General features: G+C 36.6%; 1 protein-coding gene across 2 annotated transcripts in view; it reads right to left on the reverse strand.

The window, feature by feature from the left end:
* The window catches only part of VAV3 (vav guanine nucleotide exchange factor 3), a gene marked incomplete at its 5' end in the record, with an annotated part of 403,292 nt that overhangs the window by 134,856 nt on the left and 247,126 nt on the right, over positions 1–21,310 (reverse strand). For both annotated transcript variants that reach the window (XM_079697986.1, XM_079697985.1), the window contains 2 exons: positions 8,471–8,571; positions 8,877–8,978. In XM_079697986.1, coding sequence (XP_079554112.1) covers positions 8,471–8,571; positions 8,877–8,978 — 203 coding nt within the window. The remainder of the gene's footprint in view (positions 1–8,470; positions 8,572–8,876; positions 8,979–21,310) is intronic.

Here is a 21,310-nt window from a genome sequence, read left to right on the forward strand (position 1 = left end):
GATAGTAATTCAATTTTTCAAGTTTCCAAAAGTTTTTAATCCTCAACTTGTCTTTACCCTGCAGCCGATTTCTCAGGCTCCTATTGATCAAATTATAAAATGTTCTTACCCTTTCAAGAACCTTTCTAGATGGTGACTCACAGGCCCTCAAGGTATTTACACCTTGCTTTCTTTCATCATGTCCCAACTGGTTCAATGTAATTCAGAGAAGTGCTGTTACTGAGGTGCTTGGAGCCTGAGCAGAACTCTATCTTCAATGCCGGCATAGGGTCAGTAGGCATATTTGTGTAAGACAAATGATTTTCACTGAGACTCTAGACTCATACCATATCATTAATTTTTTATACATAAACTTCAGTCCTATTATATTTGTTTTCCAATACAAGCGGCTCTCGATGCATACATTATTACACAATCTGCTTTGTCTCTTGTCTGAAGTTCTATTTCTTAAGACTAAACAAATCGATGCCCATTCAGATCATTTGTCTCAAAAGGGGCCACAGAAAAGTAATTACCAGGAAAGCTTTTGAAGGTTTTTTGTCATCATGGCTAATGTCCTATTTTTATGAAACATTAAAACTAAAAGACAGTGGGCTGATCAAATTTTGGAGGAAGTTGCACAATGCTGTGTTCACCACTCAGATCTACAGCAATATTTTGGAAGAAAAAAAAAAACAACTAATACTTGGAAAGAGGCTTTGATTTCAAATCTTTTCAGGAGCTCTAACAGGAATTCAACCATATAATAGTTTTCAGTTCACTTTAATAATTATTAATATATCATTAAACTGACCCAAATAATTAAATGGAAGGAATAATAACTACCCTTGAGTATAAAATTGTCTTGATAAGTTAAAAAAGATAACTAATTTATATAAAAGGCTTTAAATAACGTTAAATAGAACCAAAGTCATTTTTTGGTTATGAAATCAACGATCAAGCTTCAGTTTATGTAAAAATCATGTGATAAAATGCCTAATGGTAGAAGAATGAAATAAAATTATATTCTAAAAGTTAACCTCTTATGATAAAATACTGCAATACTATTTATAAAAGAGCCATTTCAGATGCCAATTTGGGGTGCAGGTCCTAGATAACAATCTTGCAGGTTTAAACCATTAGGATACCAAGGCAACTTCCTTCCAATTAGGAGTGGTTGCAGCACCTAGGAGCAGCAGCTGGCCTAGATAAAAGAGCAATTAAACAGATAAGTAAATGGGGATCTGCTTCGGTTAAGTATTAGAGCAGTTGAGGCTTGCACTCCCACTAAAGGAAAAGATGCAATAAACTGAAGTCATCTACTCCAGCAATATTTGCCTTCCAATGTTACTTTCTTTCTTTAAAACGAGAGGATGCAAAGCAAGCTATAATATTGATCAACGTCAGGGCAAGAAGGGGCCAAGAGGAGTTTAGCCATATATTACAGCAGGGAAAAAACACAAATGCCCCCAAAGGTTATAGTCTAGGACTAGACCTTCACGGTGGTGTACTGGGAGAAAGAAATGCCACTCTAGAATTATATTATCTTTGCAGTGACTGGCTGAGAAAGTGTCACATAATGGAGTTCATACCTATGCATTATTAAGGTTGGAAAGTTTTGGCAGCACACTTCAGAGTCTGTGTACATGTTGATCACCGAGGTTGCCATGGGGAATGTGAAGAAGTCAACTCAAGTTCAGCAAAAAGGAGAGTGGAATTGCCTGCTCTTTATATCCACGCAAATCCTCAAATGTTAAGACATAAACTAATCACCAAACCTTCAAGTCTGTGTCCAAGTTGCATAGTTTGTCTTATAAATATATATATAAAAACCTTAAAGGACCTTTTATAACACTTGAAATGTACTTGAGTTAATAATCTGTCATTGTCAAATATTAATGAGAATGAATTTCTTCATTCAGAAATGAACTGCATTTTTACCAAGTAATTATTATTTTGAGGGTGAATGAAGACTAGACAAATTTCAGGGATATAGATCATGAAATATTAAAGGTTTCTGAACCCAGGGGAGACAACATCCAAAGATGTAACTTCCACAAAAAAGAAGAGCTATTTCAAATGCTTAATGGTTAGTATTTTTACCACATTCAACACTGTCAAGGATTGTATTTGGGTTGAAATATTCCTATTTAGGAAAAAGGAGTAACAACTTGAGATTAAGCACCTTGACTTTGGACTTGGTACTAAGGGATAGATACAAAAGATGAGAAACACATTCCCTATGGTGAAGGAGCATATACTCTATAAGAGGAAATAAAAAGTGGCAGAGGGAATTCCTTGGTGGTCCAGTGGTTAGGACACCTCACTTTCACTGCTGAGGGTCCGGGTTTGATCACTGGTCGGGGAACTAAGATCCCACAAGCCGTGCAGCATGGCCAAAAATATAAAATAAAATGTTACAAACTTCCATTAAAACAAACAAACAAAAAAAGGTGATTAGAGGATGGTTATGCACAGTGCAAAACTCTTAAAAAGATAAAATAAAAATAAAAAGTGGCAGAGACAGTAGTGTTCCCCAAACAGTCTATGGGTTCCATTACTTGTCCAGCTCCCCTTATATAATTAAGTTGAGGCCATGTGACCAGTTTTAACCAATGGACTTCTGATGTTAAAAAATGGATTTGTTCACTTCCAGTCCATAGGTCTTAAGAGCAGCAAGCCCAGGAGCCATGTGTTGAATTCACAGTCACAAGATGGAACTAGCTCGGATTCCCAAGCCATTACTTAGAAGGGAAGAACCCAAAGCAAACAAGGCATGTGTGAAAAATAAACTTTTATGTGTTAAAGCCACTGGGGTTTTGGGTTTTTTAGTTACCACAACACAGCCTAACCTTGGCAAAGACATAAAACCTACACACAAACTAATCAGAGAACAATGTAATTCAGATGACTACTGGGTGGACAGGATAAGGTTAAATGACTGACAAAGAGCTTGGAGAGGAAGAGAAAGAAGGGTAGATATTGGAACTGTAGGGAGAAAAGGGAGCATATTTCAGGGAGAAGAAACACTAAGAGAGAAGCAAGAATCCTAAAAATGGGACTGAATGGAAAGGGAGTAGATTTCTCCAGAAACAGAGGCATTTTTGTCATTAGATGTTCCATGAGCCAGTTCATTTTCTTGCTACTTATTAACCTAACCCAAGTGTCCCTTGTCAAAGGCCTGATGATCAATGCTCAGGGCATGAAACTTAACTTGAATAAATACTAGAAAGGAATGCAAAGGTCTACTCAGTTTTCTATCTTTCATTCTTAAAGTATCAGCCAGGGATTCAGATCAGGTTTTTATTCCACTTATCCCACAACCACTTGAGCTCTAGTCTCTACAAGGGTAGAACCAGAAACTGTCCAATCCCCCACAGCCTCCTGCTTCTGCTTCTAAGACTACAGTGATTTTCAGGGCCCAGAAATCCTGGTACACCACAGTTCTACTCATTACTCTATTTGTCGGTCTGTCCACTCACTCATCTATCCATCATGGCTTCCCAGAGGTCAGAACATCAGTTCAGCATGATTCTTATCAGTGAGAGGCTCACCATCTAACTGAAGTTTGCACATTATTCTGTGAGGAATGGAAGGTATAGTGAGCAAATAAGTGACACATCAGACTTGATTTTAATAAAGATCATGTTGCAAATTGCATAGTGGAAGTAAAATTAACAGCAGGGAGTTTGTAGTTGTCCAAACAAGAGACAATGAGTTTTTGTTTAATCTATAGCAATACCGTATCAGTGGATATGGTATCTCTCTCCTAGGGAGACTCAGGAGGAGAACTAAGAAGAATAGGTAAGTGAATGAAGATGAGGGAGGCTGGTAAGTCAAGGCTGACACCCAGGTTTGGGTGAGTGTATGAATGGTACACCTTTAACTAAGACAAGGAATAGGAGGAAGTTGGTGGTGATGACTAAGGAGGTTGGTTTTACATATGTGAAATTTGAGGTCACTGCAGGACACCTGGGAACGGATACATGAGAAGAAAATGGAAATTTGGAATCCAAAGTTCAGGAGAAAAGCCTTAAGTGGAAATGGAGTCTTATCTACCTGGGTTTTAGGTTATGGCTAATGCCCGAAAAATTAATCAGACATACAAAGGATGACCTGGGGGATGTGGTGGATGGTTAATTGTGCCAGATGATCAAGAAAGGTCAAGTAGGGTAAGGCCTGCAATGTGATGACCAGTGGAAATGACAATTACAAGGTGGAGTGGAAGATTCTTTAGCTTTCATTTAGCTCCTGGGTTACTGTGTCATTTTGTACAACTAGTACCTCTTTGCCAACTGACTGCTCCCTTATCTATAAACCTGTCCAATGTTGAATGAAAATGCTCCACTTTTTGGAACTGTCTTCCACCCCAACTATCCAACGTTTATAACTACTTAGCCATTCCTGCTAGCCGTGGCTTTCTGGACCACAAGTGGACTTTTGACTCACACTGAACCAACTGGAATCTCTTTTTGTCTGTTGAGAAAATAGACTGTGTTAACCAATGAAGCCATAAAGCTCTGTAAAGGTGGCATCAATCATCTCAAATCACCTATGATTTAATTTTACGGGGGAACGTGGATTCTATACGAATTTAAGTTTGCCTTAAACCAATATTATTCACTTGCCTTAAATTTGGCTGTTGGGATGATTTTCCCCAAAGTCAAGTTCTCTCCTGCATACAGAAGCCCCATTCAAGTAAACCATATTCTCCAGCCTCTGATATATCGTGTCCTTCCTCCTGCCCTCCTTCCTTACACCCGTTTTTCTCCAGTCATATCACTCATGGAAAGTTACCTTGCTGAACTCCTGCAAGCAATTACTCTTGGATGTCGAAATAAAGAACTGTGCAAAACTTAAACCAATATTGGGAATTGGGATTCTCTATAGGCTAGGTAACAGCCCACAAAGTCTAGCTTGTCCATGTCCTCAAAATACTACCTATTTTACCACATTCATACCAGGCCCGCCAAGCTGAAACTCACACTCTACGCATGATCACTACCTACATCAGAGCAGGAAGGGGTGAGGTTGAGGAGAGGATATCATGACTTCCAACTTTCAGAGAGTATCTTTTTGGAAGTGAGGGAGAGAAGGCTACTGATAGAGCTGTAATGGAAATTCCTCCTCGCTCTGAGGATAGATCCCTTCATTTCTAAGGGCTACCCATCAAATCTTAATCCAAAGGCAAAAAAGGGGAGCCTCCTTCATAACACTAATTAACTAACTACGAGCATTCAATGCTATCAGTCTTTTAAAAATCTTGAGCAGGAAAGGACAGAAAGAGAAGAGAGGATGAGAATGAGGACACAGATGTGCAAAACATAAGGAGAATGGAGGACAACTAAGGATGCAAAGCAGAGAAAGAATCAAGAGAGCAAGGGAATTACGTTCAAAACTCCAAGAAGCAAATTTAGCCAGAGGTTTAAAAAAACTATTTCTTGCTTTATAATGAATTAAATAACAGAGTTTAGAGAACAATGTTACCTTTTGATGAATGAGTATAAGTAAGCATTATCTATAATCTGCAAAGAACTGTTATTCTTATCTTATTTTCATACTCTTTCTGACTCAGTTTCCTCATCTTAAAATAAGAGGCCCTGGAGCTTAAGGTGTCTAAATTACTTCCAGCTCTTAGACATTCCATGGGGAAAGGACAGGCATGGTCCCCAGAGATACCTGAATTTCTTGCAGCACATCTGAACATTTAAACCTAAAGACATTTGGTAGTTACTACCTTAATTGAATTTAAAGTGTTTTTTGCTTTAAAACACACACACACACACACACACAGATTAGAATTTCTCTTTCTTTCACAGAGAAAGCCAAGCACTTGATTATGTACTTGGGTTAGGTACTATGCATTTGACGCATCTGGCATGTATCATCACAGCTAGTTCACAGGACTGGTCGCCAGCCCAGGGGTTAAGAACAAACTCAGGAGCTGGCTTGTCTGGATTTGAATGTTAGGTCTACTGATTAAGCAACTCAGACATGTTATTTATTTCTCTGTGCCTCAGTTTCTCATCATTGCTAAGATAAAAATAGCAATAACACAACTTTACAAAATTGTTCTAGGACTAAATGAGCTAACGGTGGTAAAGTACTTAGAGCAGTAACTGGTACTACAGATTTATTCAAAAAAACAAAAATCTTTTGAAAGCTAGGTACTATTATTATCCCTAATTTATAAGGGAAGAACCTAAGCCTTTAAAAAGTTAAGTAACTGGGGGACTTCCCTGGTGGTCCAGTGGTTAAGACTCTGTACTGCCAATGCAGGGGGCCCGGGTTCAATCTCTGGTCAGGGAACTAAGATCCCACATGCCGTGCAGCACAGCCAAAAGATTGAAAGAAAAAAAAAAGTTAAGTAACTGTGGACCAAAGTCACCCAGCTAGAAAATTGTGGAGCCTCATTCCAACTCGACCAAGACTCCAGAGCTGATAGCCTTTAATGCCTTCTCATCCTGTCTCCTTCCACAGAGCAACTCATCCACCAGAAGAAGACACTGAACCAATGACTCTGGAACAGGCACTGGGAATATACCACTCTCGTATCTGGCTAGACCAGGAATTCCCAACTGTTTCCTACTGATTTGTGTGTAACGTAAAAATTTTAAGTCCTTTTAATGTCATTCTTGTCTATCACTTCAAAGTTTGGTGCTCACTAGTTTCTCTATACACATTTGCCCCACATCACAAAAACAACCAAAATGCAGATTAAAACCCATTCCTTTCAAAAATCAGCTTCTCATTATAACACCTTGGATGAAAATATTGAGTTTTTATTGTGTCCAGGCACTTTGCTAGGCATAAACATTAATTCATATGATCCTCACAATAATCTTCTAAGTTCCATTTTTCAGATGAATAAATGAAATGTTTACATATTTTCCCCAAGCTCATGCAGCTAGCTAAGAGCAGAGCCAGATTTTCACTCATCTCTGCTTGACTCACAACCACTCTCCTACACTATTCCCTTTAGACTGAAAGAACCCTGCCAACTATGGGGTCACTTTATACTCCTCAGAGACTGAAACTCATAAGACAGGGCTATGGGGTTTATAAAAATCCATTCACCTACTGTGAGCAAGTAACATGTTAATTGTCCTCAAAGAGATTAAAGGACAGAACACATAAAGATGGAACCACAGAAATTTAAGTGATAAATTGTTTCAGGTAGGCGATTAAATAATAATAATAGTAATAAATATATGTAATATTTCTTTTGTATTTTATACCTTTGTAGATTGTTTCAGACCTTCAGAAACATTAGTAGGTGCTAATCTTGTCTCCTTTACCTAACAGACCTTGAGCAAGTTGCATAAGCACTGTGACCTCCATCAGAAACTGGGAAGGGCTCTTTTGAGGACTGAATGAGTCCCTGTAGGAAAGGCCCAGCCAGAGGCCCAGGCAGGGCAGGCACAGTGCAGGTGCTCAACTAATGTCGGGCTCTCTCTCCTTGCACTGCCCATGCCTGGCATTGAGAATGGCTCATGGGGCCCTGAAAATACATCTACAGAAGGAGCCGAGTGAGAGGAATGTGCTGTGATCTCAGTCCTCTAATAGGATTCACACCTTTTGTACGATTGCCTATTTTCTGAACTCAGCTCTGAAATGAGCTATTATCCTCTGTTTCACTCTTCTTCGTATTATCCAAAATAATTCAATGTCCACCTTTCCCTTTGGGAAAATCAAAGGTTGACATGGCTACCTTCTGAACTCAAGCTGTTAAAGATCCCTTTCTTCTGTTCAAAAAGTTTTACTGATTTTGAAAGGTCTTATTGATAAAACACAGAGAAACTCAGGGGAAAAGGACAAAGAGAAAGAAGAAGAAAGAGAAAGAATAAAGAGGCCAGAAAAGAAAGAGAAGGAAGAGAGCCCAAGAGGAGCAGAGAGAGGCAAAAGGCTACTGAATGCATAATTGCCAACAGTTTTAGAAACTGGCTCAGGTCACAATCACGGAGCATTATTTTTAAAAACCAAGGGGAAAATATTTACACAAAATCCAAAGGATACGTGCTCTTTGTTAAATGCTGTAAAATGACAATGTATTCAATTCATTAATTCATGAATTAGTCTGTGTAATGTTTAATCCTGGCAGCATTAGCATTTCGGAGATGAATATTTAAGAGAAAAAAGGGGAAATTCAAAAACCAAAGACAGAATTAAAGAACCATTTTTTTTGTTTTGTTTTTACACCTCCATTTGTGTGTTTTGGCTGTATTTGTACAGTGTTGTTAAAATTTAGGGGTTAGGGGTGAATGAAATGGGTGACATGGAACCTTCCAAGTCCCTCTTGAAGCCCTCAGCCTCCCAGGTATGTATAAAAGTCACAAGAATTTCCAACAATTTTCAAATTGTGCTCATAAACGATAGTTTCAAAAGGCGATGTTATAATAAACATATATTATGAGTAAATTAAGCCTTAATTATGTTTAGCAAGTTTTATGTTCTCATTAAAAGCAGAATCACAAAAATAAACATGACTTACCAGCAGAATTAACTCTGCCGCAATTGTCTACTCTTCCCAAACATTCTTTGTGTGCTCTTGCACCACACTTAACACACAAATAGCCTTGATAAAATGTTCCCCTGCAAGGTAAAATTAGAGGGTGATAGGTTAAAAGGTGCGAAATTCTGCCTATAGGAAATCATTACTGTCAGAAAGCAAAACAAGAGAACACAGTGCTATGCAGTTCCCTTCGGTGGAGGGAGAGGACCTTCCTGGGTTCTGAAGGAACTGTCCAGGCACAAGGACAAGGAAGGACCTGATGGATCCAAACTCGTAAGGCAATATCCCCACTTGAGAACATTTTGCTGGGACCTTAGCAAAGTCTGAAACATTTGGCAATTATACCAGTTCCTTTAAACTGAAAACCAGGATCACACAAACTTACCTCAAGAGCATCTGGCAGACTTTGCAGGATGTAACCCGGTTGAAGGTGTGCATCTTGAACTCATGGAAATTGGAGTCTGCATAGTCTGGCCTTATGTTGGACCTGTACAAAGGGAAAAAAGTAACATCCTCAAGAAAGTTTCACAACAAAACCGCAGTCTAATTCATCAACATTACATTGGGTAGAGAGGTGATTCAGTCAAATAGGCTATTAAATATGCAATGTTTTCTAAGCCAAAGTATGCTTTGCTTTAAAATGTGCACCAAAATCGGGTTGTGTGAGAACCAGCAACTTGTAAAGATTGAAGCAACCTAATCCTCCTCAGCACTGAGTGTTCCCAGGGAACTTTACAGAATGGCCATGTAGGTCAACCTGTCAGGAAAAACATAAAACCTGCTGGATATTCACACTGTGTGATAATTTCTTTTCTCTAGCCACATCACTGAAACAGAAATGAGCTGCAGGGGGCAGGAGGGAGGGGAAGAGGGTGCTGCATTTCCACAGGCTCCCTGTCCAAACAGGTATGTGGATTATGTAATGATCTGTAAAAGTGAATAAAATTTTATAAAAAGCGTTGAAACAAAGCCTCATTCTGATCATTAAAAACTTCCTCCTTAACAAACAGTCCACTTTCCTTGCAATCCAAATAAAAACTAAGCAAAATTATTTTATCATTTATATTATACACATATGCAAAAAAATACTAAGCACACTGCACAATGACATTCACCGTGTATTTACTCTGTGCCGATACTGTGATAAAAATATGATTTGTTCATTATATCTCACTTAACCTTCACACCAATCCTAACTGGTAGGCACTAATAATATCACTAGTTTACAAACAGGGAAACGGAGGCTTACATTAAAGTAAAGGAAATGGCAGAGCTGGGAACTCCAACCCAGGTCTGTGCTCTTAGCCACCAAAGCTATACTGCAAGGAGGAAGTCAACAATATTCACCTTCATATAATTAGATTTTTGTGTCTAAGAGGCATGTTGGAAACTGTTTAGTCATTTCCAGAGGATTTTTTATATTATTCTTAATTTGTCCATGTCACCAAAAAGCAGAAAAATTAGGAAAGGATAAGTTAAAAACGAATACAGATCAGAGGTACACCTAGAAAGTGAAGATGATGTTCTCTGAGATGTTACAAGCAATTTGTGAGACTGTAGGAAAAGTTTGAGATACTGATGAGCTAGGATTTCCCCTTTTATAGAACACAGCAACTCTCAACCACATTGGCGTAATGAAGCATAACACAGGCGGGCGACCAGGCATCAATCTCTGAGGTACCAGGAGAAGCCTTATGAAAAAACATTCACAAAGGCAATTGGAGTAGCAGGCTGTGTTGCAGAAGTGTCAGCAAGGTCAGCCTTCCAATCCATCTGCTGAATATGAGCGAGCTCAAAATGAAATCAAATATTAGTGCCATCTGGGATTTCTCTGCTCTGTGCTTCTGGTGACCTCACTTTTTAGGAAAATGTTCCACTGCATGCTGAAAAGCACGGCCATTTCCATAGAGGCATTTTTTTGTCACTGATGAAGAAGTAGAGTTCTTCTTCAGGAAGGGAAAAGGTGGGAAAAGATAATGATCTAGAAACAAAACTCTCTTCACATTGTTTAGAAAACATTTGATTCTTGAGTCCATACAGCCAGACGGGAAGGGCCATTATTCATTTCTCTCTGAGCGACAAGGTGATAGTCATAGAAGAATTGTCAAATAGCAGCTTCGGTTCCAGGAACTTGAAGAATTCATCACCCTGGAGTTTTAGAATAAAAGTTGGTCTCCTTCAGGCAGAAACTCAAGTAAATAGATACCAAATAGGTAAGAATTTAATTAATCTTAGAAGTCTGCCTGGGACATAGGTAGAACACCTTTCTCCTAGGGTCAACCCAAGTTGTGTGTGTGTGTGTGTGTGTGTGTGTGTGTACCATTTGTATTTAACACTTTCACCAACTAACTAGGAATAAGCTGACTTTTCAGAAGACAAAAGCTGAGAGGAAGATTACACTAAGAGGTTAAAAAGAAAAATCTTACATAAAGACAAAAACTCAGAAAATATTGTTAACAGTAGTTGCCATAAGTTAAGTGAGACCTGAAGTAGTAGGGTAGAATGATAGAAAGGAACTGTTGGAAGTTTTTCTTTTTTTTTTTTTAACTAAAACTGCATATTATTTTAAAAATTTTAAATCAAACACTAAAGAATAAAAGTTAACTCTATGACCCTGCAACTGCTATTGAGACTATAGAATATAAAAGCATAGTTGAGGGCAGGAATCTGAAATTAGACCACCTGGGCTTAAATCCTAACTTGCAAATCACTAGCAGGGTGACCTTGGGCAGGTTAATAAGTATAAAACAGGAATACTAATAAAATCAAACTTGTAAAGGAAGGTAATTTATATAAAGTGCTTAGGACTTTGCCTAGCCCAGAGTTGGTGTTCAGTAAGTCTTGGCTCTAATTTATAAATTGCTGATTCAAAATCCACATTTATAATGATGTGGTCAGGATAATGCTTTATAAGTGGTGAAAAGTCCCTTGATAGTCTTGGGAATTTCTAGAGGGTCCCCATTCTCCTGGGAATTTCATTGCAGGAAGGTTGTTTTATGTTCAGTGTCCTTGGGACCAGGAATCCATATATAATGATTGAAGCACAATAAGAAATGGGGTTACTCAGGAGAGGATACATATGCAAAAAGCCCAGGAAATTAGATGAAGTCATATCAAGCACCAACTAAAGAGAAGAGAGACATCAATACATATGGAGATGCAAAAATCAAACACAGTAAGTTGGCTAGATGTGAAGAGCTAGAAAGGCATGTTGAAGGAGAAAAAGATAAAGAAACATCAGGTTTATAGATTTGGTAACAAAAGGACAAAAGTGATCAAAAGTAGAGTTTATTGCACACCTCTAATGTACCAGGTACATTAATTGACTCTTCATATATTTTTTCACATTTACTTCTCATAATAAACCTATAAGGTAGAGTCATTCATTCACTTCATATTTATTGAGCACCTACCATATACATAGGCCGTGAAGCAGGAACAGAAAGAAGAGCCATTTAGCTGGAGCCCGGTGGGTGAAGAGGGGCAATGTAGGAGATGTGTAAGAGAGGCTGGCAGGGCCAAGGAAAGAGTTGATCTTACACACGGATTGACCTCACATTTAGCTGACAAAAAAAAAAAATCTCTGTGGCTACTATGTAGAGAATTCCTCACAGTGCAGCAAGAGTGGACATAGCAAGACCAATTATGGGGTTGAATTGCCTGTAGATGATAACTGGAGATCCAATATAAGTCAGCTCACTTGCTTGGTCATGCAGCTATACAGAAAGGATTCCATTTTTGTAACCTGCTTTGATATACTACAGTTTACTTATAAGAACGTGAGTGGAATCTCATAGATTCCATTTCTTTTGCTTCATATAGGGCCCATTATTAATACAATGAATCAGTCAATCAAATATTTATAGAGCGAGGCATGTTGATCCTCTTAAGTCCCCTTATAACTACATGTTCTCCTCCAATTGCCCCCTCTTGTCACCTGGTTCCACGTGGGAGCCAAGATGAAGACTACACAGCTCGGCTCAGCCTAGGCATCCTCTTCATCCTGCAGATCTGCATTCTAACCATTCCTCTGGCATCTCAAATGCAGCACATACAAAACTCAACTCCATACCTTTCCTAACATACTTGATTCTTTTTTTAAAAAATAGAAACCCTTGTGTCGAGGGCTGATTTTCAATAGATGACAGCAATGGAGCTGCTATGTATGAAACCCTGAAGCAACATATCTGATTCTAATCAAATTCTGATTTCAATCCATCACCATTCACCCCATCTTCCAGCCGAGAAACTCAAGAGTCATGATGAATTTTTCCCTCTCCCTGAAACCTTCCTACATATTCATTCTCTCTTAACCTCTCATCTGTTCCAATTTCTCCTTCCCTGACACTGTGACCAATTTCTATTGATTCAACCTTAAAAATACCTCCTCTAAAATGCAGGTTCCGTTCTCTCTTCTCACTACCTAATTCAAGCCCTCAATATCTCCTAACTAAATTGTGACAATGAACTTCTTAATTATTCCATCTCCTACTTTCTCTGTCTATTTAAGGCCATCTTCCATACTATTCCCAGAATCACCTTTAAAAATGAAAATATGATATGTCACTCACTCCTTTGAATATGTCCACTGGTTCCTATTGCCTACAGGGATAAAGTTAAAACTTCTAGCAATGGCATGCAAAGTGTATTAAGCTATAGCTTTATCTACCTCTCACCTGCCTCTTCTTTCCCAAAGACTCACAAGCCATACACTATAGACACACAGATCTTCTCACATTTCTCAAGCATATTCTTCTCATCCATAACCCTCGGTTTTGTAGTCCATTCATTCTAAATGTTTCCCCTAACTTACAACTGTTAATTTACTTAGTTACTCATTTAGGACCAGCTTAAAAAATGTGACTCCTCTGATAATATCTTCTTTGAGTCTGCATGATAAAGATAGTGATTATCATATCATCTAGATTTCCAAAGTACTTTTTCAGCCTTCTAATATAACACTACATTGTATTATAACCACTTACCACACGCTTCCAACAACCAGAAAGCTGTTCTATGCTGTTTATGTTTATATTACCAGGACCTAGCTCAGTGTCTCATATCTAGTATATATTAAGTTGATATTATTGAATAAATAAATTAATTAACAAATATCCCTATCTATATACTAAGTATTCTTCTACTTAGAGGGAAAAGGACTGAAAAAAGAAAAAGCATAGTCATCACACCCTCAGAAAGTTGTCCACTGAGTTAGAGAAAAACATCCATGAAATAACTAAAATTTATAATTAAGGAGCAAAGAAATAAAAAGGGGAGATCAGTTAGTGGTTACATTAGTTAGAGAAAGTCAGTGGTATTTAGTAGATAAAGGAAAGGGGGAAAGTGATATAAGTTTTGGGGGAAAACAAGACTGAAAGTTCACAAATGAATATCAAGTGTTCATAGAACAATGGGCAGATCAGGGCATCATCTGTGACAGTGTGATGGTTAATTTTATGTGTCAACTTGACTGGTCCATGGGTTGCCCAAATTTTTGGTCAAACATCATCCTGGGTGTTTCTATGAAGGTATTTTTGGATGAAATTAACACTTAAATCTGAGACTGAGTAAAGCATGTCCTCCCTAATGTGAGTGGGCCTCATCCAATCAGTTGAAGGCCCAAATAAAATTAAAAGGCTGACCCTCCCCCAAGTGAGAGAGAATTCTTTCTGCCTGACCACCTTCGAACTGGGGCATAGACTCTTTTTGCCTTCAGACTCCAACTGAAACAATGGCTTTGCCTGGGTCTCAAGTCTTCAGGTTGAAGGACAAAACCACACCATCAGCTCTTCTGGTTCTCAGGCCTTTGAACTCATATGGACTATCTATGCCTTTGGCTCTCCTGAGTCTCAGCTTACTGACTCACCCTAGAGATCTTGGGACTTACCAACCTCCCTAAGTGCATGACAATTCCTTATGACATATAATACACACACACATATACATACACAAACATATATGTATATATATACATACACACACCTTATTTGATCTGTTTCTCTGAAGAAACCTGACTATTACAGAGATACTAGGAAATAATGTTAGGCAGGATTAGTGGGGCCAATTACCAAAGGAGGGTGAGAGAGCAACACCTAAGTTCAAATTTGTCAGCCTCCATAACATTTTCCTTGATACCCCAAAGCCAACTTAATATGAACCACCTAGGCTTTCACTAACTTTGTACAACACCTAAAAGAAATCACCACATAGCATTAAAAGTGCTTGTCTGCACGTTCAATTCCCTGCTGGCCTATGTGGTGCTTGAGGGCAGGGGGCACGACTTCTCCTTTTTAACTGGGCTCACCTTTACAGTTATCAAACATTCGACTAGGAAAATAAGCTGCTAGACATTTATGGTTGATGGAAATCAGAAAAACATGCTTTTACTATAGCATTTACTTTATTTATTTTCAGAAGGCTGCCTTTGCCACATTATCAGATGGAAATTTGGATGGAGTACAAGAGAGATAAAGATATTTTTACCATGCCAAAAAAATTTTATCTCCCATATAAAAGAAAGCTGAAGAAAAACAATGATTAACTGAATTTCAATTAAATGTTAGAATTTATGTTTATTTACCTACATCCTCTCTTCCTTGTGAGAATATTTAATCTTTTTACAAGAACTAGAATGCAACTCATAGATACAAATATATTTCAGTAGTAAATATGACAGGAGTTATAGTTATAGTCAGCTATTATTTTAAAAATTTATATTTAAAATTAACATTCTTCTCAATTTTAACTATAAACTGATATCTTTTAGTAATATAGTTTTAGAACACAGGAAGCAAATATTAGGAAAATAAAATAATCTGTAATGATCATGACTAATTAGAGTGGAAGATGAGAATCAATTTATGACATCATACTATCGCATGCCCAGTCAATATTACCAACATTCAAATATTCAGTTCATATCTGGGTGCCCACTCCAACAGGAAAAAAAAAATCACCATTATGGGCACTGTGACAATTACGCAAAACACAAAATAGTTTATTTCATCATACTGCATTAAAAGTTAGGTGAGACAGCTGGCAGCATAAGTTGGTGCTTTGAAAAATACCTGTCTGAATGCAGCAGGCTTTTGTGTGCACCAAAAATACACAGAAAAGTAAAAATATATACACACATAGCTATATGTGTAAATATTGCTGAAATTCAGAAAATACACATTTTGACAAACAAATGTTGGGCATAAAATTACAGTTAACTGTCCCATAAGAAAATGCTGAGCAATCTTAATTTTTCTATGTATTATTCTATTAAATTATTTTATCTTCTATGACATCACAAGATGATGCATCTCATCTTGCATCCTTCTATTAACCTCTGTTACTTAAAAGGCAGTAAATTACTATAAGCAATAATACTTAATCTTGTTTTCCAGAGCAAGCATTAAAATTCATTTAAAATAATATGGATACTCTATTACCTTAGGGATACTTAGTTACATCATGTCTCATTTAAAATAAAATTTTTTAGGGATTTCCCTCATGGTCCAGTGGTACAGAATCTGCCTTCCAATGCAGGGGATGTGGGTTCAATCCCTGTTCAGGGAACTAAGATCCCACATGCTGCAGGGCCACTAAGCCCGCGTGCCACAACTACTGAGCTCACACGCCTCAACAAGAGAGGCTGCATGCCGCAAACTACAGAGCCCACACGCCCTGGAGCCTGTGTGCCATGACTAGAGAGAGAAAGCCTGCGCACCACAACTAGAGAGAAGCCCGTGTGCTACAACTAGATAGAAGCCCGCACGCCACAACGAACAGCCCACACTCCGCAACGAAAGATCCTGTGTGCCTCAACGAAGATCCCACATGCCTCAACTAAGACCTGACACAGCCCCACTCCCCCCAAAAAATAAAATAAAATAAATTTAAAAGTTTTCTGAATTTTAAAAAAATTTCTATGTATTATATATATGTGTATATATATGTGTGTATATATATATAAAACAATTTCTCAGACTAATAAAGAACCAAAAAAGCAGTGGATCATCTCAAGGGATGTCAAAAAAAGACATTTAATAAAATGTATCATGTGCTTCTGATGAAACTCTAAGTGAACTAGATGTTAGACTAGATGTTAAGGGATGTTTTCATAACACAATAAAGAATATTAAGCTAAAGACAATTGAAAACATATTTAAAACACTTCACAATCATATTAAAGTTTCCTGAAGTCAATTATACTACTCGACGTTTTTCTGGAAGAGCTGATCAATATAATATGACAAGAAAAATAAATGTGAGAGATAAATATTGTTAAAAAGTACACAGAATTATCATTTGGAGGTGACATTATGGAGACTACTAGGAAAAGCCAAGAGAAGAAACTTAAAACTAATGAAACTAATAAGAGAAAAAGACATATCAGGTGGTGTCTGGAGAAATCCATCTGTAAGCTTCCAATGTTCTCCAGCAGTAAAATGCAGTAACACATGTGTAGTGTTTTTAACCAGCAAGATTCCTTGAGACTCATGGCTCAAGGATTTTTGGGGGGTTGGTTACACAGGCAAGATCAGCCACAATCATTAAAAACTCTCGGAAGGAAAGTAGGTGCCCATCATAAACCACTGTATTATTATTATTATTTTTTAATTTAGGCAGGCTAGCACAATGAAATTCAGTACCCCTGACACACCAAATAACCTCACCACTTAGTACCACAGGGACAGGGAACATTTCAAAACCCAAGTTCCCAGATGCCAGTCAAGATCTAAGCCTGAAAGCAGACTTTGCTAAAGATAGCAAACTCAAGCCTGCCATGTTAACTCTTTCCTGAACAAAAATGTGTAAGAAAAATCATAGCATGAAATGTTCAGGTTCTGGATGAATAAAATTTTAAAATTAACTGAGGGAAATAAAAAACATTCAAGTAAATAAAAGATACATATCAAATTCCTGAATAAGAAGCTTGCATATTTTATTATAAATACACTGTCTTTCCTCAAGTTAATTTATAAATTTAAAACAATTCCTTCCTCCCAAACCAACACGTAGACACAAACACAAATATACAATGAGAATTTTTTGAACTTGACAAATGATTATAAAATTCAACTGGAAGAATAAATACGTGAGAGTAGTTGGAAAAGTTTTAAAACTAAGATGAATTATTATAGGGGGTACGTGGTAAGCCATCATAACCTAAGAGATACTAAAATGTCTTCTAAAGCTAGCATTATTAAATCTGTATGGGACCGACAACAAAACAGACAGAAAGATCAATAATAAAGCCCTCAAGGGGATCACACATGTGCAAAAACTCAGTATGCAATTTTTGTGGCAGTTTGTTCATTTATTTTTCCATTCAAATAAAAAACAAACAAACAAAAACTTAATATCTAATACCAGGCAGTGGGATATAATGATAAGCAAAAACAAGTAAAGTCCCTGCCTGTTTGGTGCTGGTAGGGAAAAGAAATATCTAAATAACTCTACAAACAATTGTGAAACTGCAGAAGTGACAACTGTCACAAAGAAAGATTGTATTACGAAAACTTACAATTTGGAATGTGACCTTATCTAACGATTATCACAGAGGCTTTCCTACAGAAACAATGCTTGAGCTGACATCTAAAGATGATCAAGAATTCAGGTGATGAAAATGAAGAATGTTCCAGACAGAGGAAAGATAACAGATTATAAATACATTTTAGAAAGTACACTTCCAGCTTTTTGAAAATGTTAAGAAAGGACATTTCTATCACCCATTTTATAACGAAATTAAAATTTAGGTAATTAAAGATTTATATTATTTATTTGATAAATATGTATTATATACCTGTGACGGGCCATGAATACTGCCAGCAATAAGGAATAATAAGATGGACAAAACTACTGCCCTCATGGAGCTTATTTAAATGTCAAATTTATCTATAAATCTATATTTAAATGTAAAATTTAGACAGAAACCTGAAATTTGTTTTAAGTAAAAAACAAAAACATAAAAGTACTTGAAGAAAATACTGATGACTACTTACATAATCTTTAAAGGTAAAAAACAAAGATAGCTAGATTTATTTATTTGTAAACCCCCAAATTTTTCCTTGAATCAAAAACAGTAAAAATGAAAAGAAAAAGCAGGAAAATATCTGTAATTTTCATGATAAAAGATTAACGTCCTTGCAATATATAAATGCTCTTAAAATCTATAAGGAAAAAAAATGAACACTCCAAATGAAAAACTAGCAAAGAAATTAACAGGGCAATTTATTTTAAAAAAGAAATAAAAACAATTAATAAATACACAAAACATATTTAAGTTACTAGTAACCAAAAGAAATGCAAATTTAAGTAAGATATCATTTCACATTAACAAACTGGCAAAAAAGAAAAAAGGAAAAGAAAAAAAGATAATACCTAGTGTAGATGAAGCTACAGAAATATCCAAAACCTTAAAGATGTATTAATCATATGACATAAAATTCTGCTTATTAGAAGTAATCATGAAGGGCTCATTACAACATATTTAATAATTAACATTGGAATTGATTTAATTAAAAATAACGAACAAGTAAATTATAGCATATCTATAGATGGAATGTTACACAACAATTAGAAATGATAAAGTGAACATACATATTAACCAAAAAAGATATCTGCAATATATTAAAGGAGAACAACTTTATTCCAAACTATATCCAGAACTGTGATTAATATAAGACATAACTACTTGCTAACATACATTGTGAGTAGGCAGAGGCATTATGAATTATGAATGACTTTTTAAAATTTAGAGTTATCTGTGTTTTCTAAAGATTTTACAGTGAATATACATCATTAAATTTATTCCTTACATCTACTGTTTCCAGAGACAAAAAAAAAAGCAAATACAACCATAAAAATCCATAAAAGCTTTAAAGAGGTTAAGCAACTTGACTAAAATACACAGGTAATAAGTCATTGAACAGGGTTTGAGTCAAAGATTTGTCTCAAAGCCTGTGTGTTTAATCACTATGCTAAAAATATCACAAGGCAATTAAAAAGCAAAGACAAACTGAATGAAATGTTTGCAGCATATGTGAAAATATTCTTGATATAAAAGAAGCCGTTACAAATCAATGATAATACAATGATGAACTGACCCATAGAAAACTTGGCAAAGGATATGAACAAGGAATTCATAAAGAAAAACAACTCATTGACAAGCCTGTAATAAACTATTCAGCCTCATTAGTAAATGTAGAGACATGGGAAGGCTACAGTAGACACATTGTTTGGAAACTGTCATTCCCGGACCCTGATTGCTTTGCTCTCCCCTTCTCACCTCCCTCAGGGATATGATCTTTGTGATGCTGCATTTAGTCTAAGAGCTCATCATTTGTAAATATTTCCATGAATGGAAGTACACAGACTGTTAGTGCTTCAACATGGAAGGCTAACCCCAAGTATAGAAGGATAGTACTGCAGCATGAATTGAATGTTCTGGAAGAGGCAAGATGCTGCCCCACGCAGACAAAGTGACTGACAGTTATGGGCCCAAGAAAAGCTAGTCAAACTATGGTGCATTTGTTCCTGCTCTATTTGCTGTCAATAAGACCCTCTATCCTTGACTAATTAAAAAGGATTCTATTCAGACTTCTTGAGTGTGAGGGGTGGGATGGTTTTGGTTTTTGTTTGTTTGTTTTTCCCCTGCTAAAACAGAACCCTTTAGAAAACCTTGGTTTTCAAAAAAATGAAAAATAAAACAATATTTTTTTTACAATAGTGAATAATTGTTAACAAGCTGTGTCCAATGATAAGGTACTGGACAAATATATTGTGATACTTCCACATAATGGAAAAACAATCAGCCATTTAATCATATCGAAGAAGAGTTTTCACAAGAAAACATAAATATAAATGTATTCTAGAGACAGTGTTCATGTACATATGTATATATGTATGTGTGTATCTGTATGTAAATATGTATCTCTGTTACCATAGAAAGGGATATAACACATACAGAAAAAGAGGAATTAGAACCAAAATAGAGTCTCACAGCATCATGTAATGTTCCTTCATTGTACTTGTAACAATTTCCTTTTTTACATTTCTTTGTATGATTATTTGATTAATGCTTATTTTCCCCCCAAAGAATTTAAGCTCCATGAGGCTGGGGCTGTGTCAGATGTGCCTATCACTGTATCTCTGGCATCATGCACAGTGCCTAACATACACAGGCATTCAACAAATGTGTTGATGTTTAATGGAGTATCAAAAGAAGATTAAATACATAGGAGTAAAATAAAGTTAGTATATAAAATGTATCCCAAAATATAATTGATTAATTGGTAAACATGTTACAAATTTACTGCTATACTTCCTAGCAACCAAAGCAAAGAGGAAAACAGGATCACTTGAAAGATAATTGTATAAAGTTTCTTGGCACCAAAGTGTAAGAAAAATTGCTCTGATAGATTTTTATAAAAGGGACACTGTGTGAGATATATAGACAATGTTTTCAACAACATCCCTATAAATACAGTTGTACCCCTGCCCCTTCTAGCCCTTCTTAATATGAGTCAAGGGTATAATGCTGAAGTATTGCTCAGCAAAAGCAATTCTATGGGGGGCCTTTCAGGACCTATTCTATCTATGCATCATCACTTAACAGCCATCAGCTCCTCTAAAATTAGATACCAAGTTTGGCTAGTCAAATATTTTTCAAATTTAATAATTCCAAACATGAAAATTATCTATAGATAAAACAAACATTTGTGCCAAATCTTCAAATACTAGACCTAGAGGTAGTAGTCCTTATAATTTAGAAGAAATTTCTGAAACAGATAAAAGGCTGTTATCTTAATTGACATTAGCTTATATAAA

Source organism: Hyperoodon ampullatus (assembly GCF_949752795.1).
Source record: "Hyperoodon ampullatus genome assembly, chromosome: 2".
Classification (NCBI taxonomy): Eukaryota; Metazoa; Chordata; class Mammalia; order Artiodactyla; family Ziphiidae; genus Hyperoodon; species Hyperoodon ampullatus.